General features: G+C 35.4%; 1 protein-coding gene across 1 annotated transcript; it reads left to right on the top strand.

Annotated features, from left to right (window-relative positions):
• Positions 1 to 310: 310 nt before the first annotated feature.
• Positions 311 to 916, top strand: LOC108989682 (disease resistance protein RPV1-like). The gene has a single exon (XM_018963379.2). The coding sequence runs from the start codon at positions 311 to 313 to the stop codon at positions 914 to 916; it is 606 nt and encodes a 201-aa protein (XP_018818924.1).
• Positions 917 to 7,862: the final 6,946 nt, after the last annotated feature.

Raw genomic sequence — 7,862 nt, 5'->3', positions numbered from 1 at the left:
ATAGACGAACGCACCGTTTGGAATAATTCCAAACGCTACGTTTACAGACCTTCTAACAAACACCTAAAACGATGCGTAACACCTCAGCTAACAAAAGGCACCCAGCAATACGGTGCGTCTCGTTCTTCAAGTCCCAAACCTCACGACGTCGTTCCAGCCTCCTTGAACTGCTTCAAGTCTCCTATGTTCCTTCGGCAGATCCTGCAACACTTAGACTTCCGTAACTCAGCTCCTGTCTTCCTCTCGCCATCTTGCCATCGACGGAGCTCTATCAGATTTGTCTCCATTTTCAGTGCAATCGAACCCAACCATGAAAAATATATCTTCTTCAACGGCAGCTCAAACCCTTCCAACATCTTCCGAACTTACTTCGAAACATTGGACTTATGATGTCTTCTTGAGTTTTAGTGAGGACGATCGCAACAACTTCATCGGTTACCTTTACTGTGCTTTAGTTAAAGATGGAATTCGCACTTTTACAGACAAAAATGCGCTTAGTAGAGGAGGAAGAATAGGTGATGAGCTTTTAAATGCGATTCGTGGATCAAATATTTCGATTGTGGTCTTCTCCAAAAGTTATGCTTCTTCTCGATGGACGCTCGAGAAGCTTGTTGAGATCTTGCACTGTATAAAAACCGGGAACCACACTCTGCTTCCTGTATTTTATCATGTCGACCCCTCAGATGTCAGAAACCAAACCGGAACTTTTACAGAAGCATTTGCAAGGTATGAAAAGCTAATTCCGGAAGATATGGAGAGAATAAAGAGGTGGAGAGCAGCTCTTACTGAAGCTGCCAACTATCCCGGCTGGAATCTCGACAGCTTCGCAAATGGGTACTATTCTACGCTCTCTTCTCTCGTGCTTCTTGATGAATTTTCAAATTGGATTTTGCCCCTTTTTGGAAGCGCTAGATGACAATTGATCTGGAAAGAAAAAAGAAAGAAACAAAAGTCTCCAAATAATCCAAGTTCAATCTAAATTTTAAGAAATCAAAAGAATTCCAAACTAATTTCGCATCCACTGGAAAAAGTGTTTGAGTACTTGTGGTAGCTCAATACGGGTTGCCACATGCTACTTGCAGCCTAGGGTGGCTCATAGAGCTTTGGCCACTAGTGAGTGGCTAACAATGGCGGCCAACCCGTGGTGGCTGACAATGGAAGGGGTGACCCTCTCCTCTCTCGAAGTCTTATATTTGAAGTTTTGAGTGTTTTTTTAAGTTAATTATATTAGAATATATATTTTCAAATTATAGAAGTTTTATTTCAATATTTTGGTTTCCTCTAATTTTATTTCAAATGACGAGACGATATTATTTATAATTAAATATAATTGTCCTTTAGTTTAAAAAAAAAAAAGTGGGCCTTTCTACTTCTTGATGGGAACCGCCATGTATAAGATCAAGGCTCCATGGATGGTGGTTGTGAGACCCATGGCTACCTTCTTCTTATCTTAATGCTCTTTCAGTCACATTTGCATATATAATTATGATCATATTTGGTATAGAGAGATCTTTGTAGTGATGCAAGAAAAATCCAATTCACCTGTGGACTTAAATATGTTAAAATGATTAGTCAATGTTAAAATTAGAAGTTTTTTCTATTTATTATAATTGCATGTGAAATGTATAACATTCCATCCTCGCCTAATAAATTCAGGAGATTATGTCTCAAGTATAGGATGGTCCTTTGGATGCTTGAATGCTTTACTTGAGAGGAATAGTACTATAATCCGATTTTGGCGTTAGAAATATGGAGCAACTTAAATGCTGTGTTGTGGGGGAATGTAATGAGGTTCAAGTTATTTTTGATGAAGTCAATGCTTATGATGAAGGTGATTGCAGTGAAATAGTATCTGAATCATATGGTTCTGAAGAAATTGTTCTTGGATCACTTGAATACCTGTATATATATTATATGAAGAGTTTGAAGAGCATATGGACGGGGCCACTACGACGGAAGCATTTCTATCTACTCAAGTCCTTCACATTGCGCATGTGCCCCCAGTTGACGCATGTGCCCCCAGTTGACCACTGTTTTCACAGAAGGGTTGTGTAACACCCCCTTCCCGTAGGCTAGGTGTGTCATGTATTTTTCATAAAAAATAAACCCGGCAAGCGATTCTCTAATTTCATAATTGAAAAATAAACTGAAGTAATTTATTATGAAATAAAAGGTCTAATAAAAAATGTCTTCCCAAAAACATTAAAGAAATAACTGAATAAATTCGTCATAAGAGACACATTTTATTTTAAAAAGTCTGAACAAAACTAAAATGCTCCTTCTACTCCTGGCCTGCCTGCTCGTAATCATCATCTTCACCTGGGTAATTAAAAACATGAAAATAAACTAAAATGAGTCGATGACTCAGTAAGAAATCTATCATAACGAAAACATAATAAACATAAAATTTTCATAAGAACTTTCATGCTGAACTTAAAATTCATGACTGTTCATGCTAATGCTTATGCTATGTATGACTGAATTATCTGAACTAACTGACTGATTTATCTTACTTATCTGACTGGCCAACACACTTAACCCTGTGTGCAAGGTTGTGCACCAGCCCCACATCCCGCTGCAGCAAGGGGAACTGCTGATAGTATTCTAGCATACTATGGTGGACCACGACTGAGTTCGTGGCTTGCACACCACCCTGAAACTGAACTGCATTGGTACCATGCATCTGAATGGCCATCTTATTAACTGATCTGAACTTATCTTACACTTGAAGTTAAGATGGCTTACGTGTCTTACACATGAGATGCATGACATATTACATACATAATCATAAATTCTAAATCTGAACGTGATGCGGAATGACATGGTCGTATGCTATGCTAGATGACATGCTTGCATATGATATGAGCGGTTCATAAATAATGGTTGTCAAAGAACTAGCTTGAATAATACATACATATAAGCTAACTGTGATGATCCTAATTTATAATCGAATTTACTTACCTCGATGCGTTTCTCCTTGAATAATACTTCGTAACTTGAGACCTATATTCAATAAATAACTATCACTAAATTGTTTGGAACTAAAATAAATGCTAATATCTTACTTAACTAAATTCGGAATTCTAAAACATAGTCAAACCAATATTTGTTTAACACTAAAATCAATAATTCATAGTATTTAAATTACTTAAAATACTAATTTATAATTTAGTAGAAATACTCGAGCTATTTTTAAATAATTCACAAAAACTTAAATTCTTAAACTAAGTTTCATTTCTTAACGTAATTATTAAATCTTATAAGAAACTTAATAAATTCCATTAAATTCTTAACATAGAAATTTTATTAAAATCTTACTAAATTGACAAAAGAAATATTAACTCAAATATTAGACTTAAAATTATACTTTAAAACATATTTCCAATTCTTTAAACATTTATTAAAAAGAACCTTTAACTAATTATATTTATTTAATAAACTCAACTAGTAATATTAAACTCAATATAAATCACTAAAACAATTATTGAAATAAAATGAGATCAAGTCTAACTTAAAATATAAGTTCAATTAAACATCATTATAATCTGTAAAAAGGTTAAAAACTCTGGCCCATAAATATAATACTATACTACATGAGCCCAAACAGGAAAATAAGCCCAAACCCATCCTCATACGGGCCTAAGGCCCAAGGCCCATCAAAAGGAACCCACGGCTAACATCACAAGGAAACAGAGAGTTCGAGAGAGAGGGTTCTACGATGGAGCTTACCGAGAGGGCTGAGGGCGACGGCGGCGCTGGGTTGCAGGGAGTGACCGGCGACGCGACAAGGGGAGTCTCTATGGTGGTGCGACACCGAAGGAAGAGAGAGAGCGTGAGTTAAGAGAGAGAAACAGTGGGTCCGAAACAAAAGAGAGAGAAGGAGGTGAGGTTGGTGGTCGGCTTACCGAAAATGGGTGGCTGAGCTAGGGCTGGGCTGGTCGGCACCGTCTGTGACGCCGGAAGGGAGTCCCGCGTCTCTGAGCGGCGTGGAGTTAAAGCGAGAAGGAGTGGGTGGCTCACGGTTCTCTTCTCGTACACGAGGTAAGCCAGATTTATAATAGTAGCTGATAGAGGAAAAAAATAGGAAAATTCTGGAAGGGTAGAGACGTGCATGAGACTGAGAGTGTAGACGTGCGGAGTGGAAATCGTTACTCACTACAGAGTCGGTTTCCACTAGAATTTAAATTGACTAAGCTAGTGATAAGGCTGAAAGTAAGTTTAGAATTTCAAATTGACAGAAGAATGGGATGAAACCTACGGATTGGTGATTTGAAGTTTTCAAACAGTGGCTAACAAAGAGATGAGGTTCGGAGACTAGAATAAAAATTTAAACTTTAAATTTCAAAACAAAAATCATAGTGAACGTAATCTGATACACTTTAGAAATCCTTATTAAAATAAAACTCTAACAAATCATAAATAGCAACTATAATAGAAAATATAGAGATAAATTAAATATAAATTCTGATAAAACTATATTCAAATAAATATAAATTCTAAAATAAAAAAGTTTACTAGGAAAAAAATTACTAATATACCCTAAAACCAAAACTGGTATGTCACAGGTTGCTTGGTAACCTCTGCAACTTAGAAGTACTTACAATTGAAGACTGTCCCTCAGTTACAAACATAGTGAGCTGTGATGTTTCTGTTGTGCATGAAACTTCTTCCTTTCTCCCAAATTTGAAGAAGGTTTCACTTCATTACATGCCAGGGTTAGTCAGCATCTCTAATGGCTTCCACATTGCACCAAAATTAGAATGGCTGAGTATTTATAATTGTACAAGTCTTGAAAATGTATTCATTGAGGAATTGCCCACTGAAAATTTGAGGAAGATAAAGGGTGAGAAGAGTTGGTGGGAAGCGTTAGAGTGGATAAGCAGTCGTCCAGAGTACTTGGATGACATTTTTGTCGAAATCAACGTATTAGATTTCTGAGCACTGCATTAGCTTAGGAGAAGTTTCTTTCTATCTGCTATCCGCTGAGACACCACTTTATGCTTTGTGGAGAAGTTTCTTTCTCGTGCTGCTCTGCTATTTTATTCCCAAATTGCTCAACTCCGAAGGATGCTGTGTCTTGTTGCGTTGTCTTACAAAACTCCTATGTCCTAACTAAGTAAGCGCATTAGAAGCAAGGAAATTATAAAGAGTCATGCCATTAAAGTCCACAGCAATAGCCCATTTACAAAGAGTTGGGAGAATTTTTTAGACTTACATATCACGTGGCATGCCACATCAGCATGGTAATATTTTAGATTATTTTAACGAAGAATCAATTTGCTCTATTTAAAAGCACATCGATAAGAAGTTCAGTTAAAAAGTTTATTTGACATCAAGGCAAACCACACGGATTATTTTATATTTACTTTAGTAGAAAGCTATCTTATTTGGATAATTCCATCAAACCACGAAATTCTTGGTTCCCTCATTAAATAAGTGAAATATCTCTTAAACTAATGAAACAAACCATGGAAAAAGAATATAATAATGTAATCACAAGCTTTTGTTGATCTTTAAATTAATTTCTTTATCTTAAACGAACTTTTCTATAATTAAAATAACCTAATTGTCCTTTCATTAAAAGCTTAAACAGAGTATCCATAGCGGCCCTTCTATGGGAGACCGCCATATCGCTATTTTGATTATTATTATTATTGCTATTTTGATTGGAAAACAATTTGATTATATCTATCAACAAAGATTACAAACCCCATCATTTTGGTTCATGAGGCAACTTTAATTACAATAAAAACGTTCAATTTAGGAGTGAGGATAACCTGTCGTACATAACCATATTTCTTGTAGTATATGTTTTGTAGACTCTGGACCTCTGGTGGTAGTTTTTATGGATGGTTGATTTATTTAAAAATAATAATAATTTTACGAAAAAGACTAGCCCCATTAATGCTGTTTCGGTTAGGGGTGGGCAGCGGGGTCCCGCTCTCGCTGCCCTGCTCCAACCCCGCTTGGCGCTTCGCCCATGTGTCTCGCCCCGCATCTAGGGCACCTAGCGGGGGCGGGTGGCGGGGAGGGCCCAACCCCGCCCCGCCCCCTCCCCCATTTTTTTATATAGATATTATTAAATATATATTTATATTTTATAAATTGTGTATATATAAATATATATTACAATTTGTTAGACTTGTTCACAAAACATTCATTGAAAAATTTAAAAACTATATAGTTTAAAATTTAATACACTACAATTTACATAAAATATACACTAGCAAATTTAAAAATTACATAGTTTTTAAATTATAGTCATATTTATAAAATTTAAATTTATAATTTAAATCTAAAAATGTATTTTTTAATTACTTTTACACTTATAAATAATTTTTAAATCAAATAAATGTAGTATTTTTTTTTTAAGTGAAAAAAGGCGGGACGGATTGGGAATCCGCCCCACACCCTGCCCACCGAGGTGCGGCACCCCGCCCCCGCATCTTGGGGGCGGGGTGTGGGGAAGGGGTGCCTCGTCCCGTAGGGGGCGGGTAGCACCCCTAGTTTCGGTCAGATTTGCAAAGAAAGTCAAAATCACGTATTGACTTAATACATTAAAATGATTAGTATGTACACGACACAGAAGAAAGAAAAAACAATGTTTTATGGCATGTCATTTTGGTAGGACAAGAAATTACATAAAAATATAATAAATGATGTTCTTAATTAACAAGTTTGGATTGGCATGATTCATCAGTCTTGGATGACTAGCATCTTTTTCGTATAGATGACTCGTAGTTTATTTATTTATTTATTTTCATTCTGTCTGTTTTGTTGTTTTATTTCCCATTTTCATTGTAATGATCTTCTGGAGGACCTTGTGGTACTTACTTGCAACGTAGTAATGTCAAACAAGTTTTGAAAGGACTTGTTTTGCTGAGTTTAAAAGTATCTAATATCCTGCAGAATCTTCCAAGAAGAATTTGTAGCTTAAAACTACACAAGTTACCTGTGAAATTTGGGAATATGATGGCTTTAGAAGAATTGCATATAGAGAGAACTGCTATTAAGCAATTACCACCCCCTTTTGGTCCTTTGAATCATGTCAAATAGACTAATGATAGTTTAGTATATGTAAACATCATAGTATTAGTACCATACATAATCAAGTATAGAAATAACTAATAAGTCTAGTATAATAAGTTAATAACGCATAATACTAATTTACTTGACTATAATAACATGTAATTAGACACTATAAATAAGTCTAGCGTAGAAATAAGTTATAAATAAGTTAGATACTAGTAAAATATAATAACATGTAGTATTATAGTACAATAAAATGTAATACTACAATATTGTAGTATTATAGATATTGAGAATAATATGTAATACTACAGTATGATAACATGTATTAGACACTATAGTATAAGTTTAGTCTAAAAATAAATTAGATATTAACATAGAAGTAACTAAGTAGTGAATGATTTAGTTTTACTTTTTAATTTTATTGAAAAAGTGAAATTTGAAAGTCCACAAAAATTACTTTTTTAAACTGTTCTAAATATGAAACTACAAAAAAGCCCAAATCCAACTCTGCTCCGACAAGTTGGAGTCGGATCGGAGCCTCCACAAGTTGGAGTCGGAGTCGAAGTTTGAATTTAAACTCCAACAACATTGATGTTAGAGTCAAAGTCAAATTTAGGAAAATCCTACTCCGACTAAGTCTAGTGGCGTAGAGAGTGATGTTATCTAAGGAGTAGGAAGGGATCCATAATGTGTTTTACGTTTCCTCGTCGAGGAAGAATTTCGAGAACCAACAACCCAGAATGATTAACCCAAATCTAGTCCCACTGCAATCGAATCTAACTTACAAGGAAAAACCCATACCAATAAGCCATCTGAATCGTAGACTTGAA

The sequence above is a fragment of the Juglans regia genome, chromosome 14, assembly GCF_001411555.2.
Source record: "Juglans regia cultivar Chandler chromosome 14, Walnut 2.0, whole genome shotgun sequence".
In the NCBI taxonomy this organism is placed as follows: domain Eukaryota; kingdom Viridiplantae; phylum Streptophyta; class Magnoliopsida; order Fagales; family Juglandaceae; genus Juglans; species Juglans regia.
The sequence above is the reverse complement of the archived record's forward strand: the minus strand, read 5'-3'. Positions and strand labels throughout refer to the sequence as shown.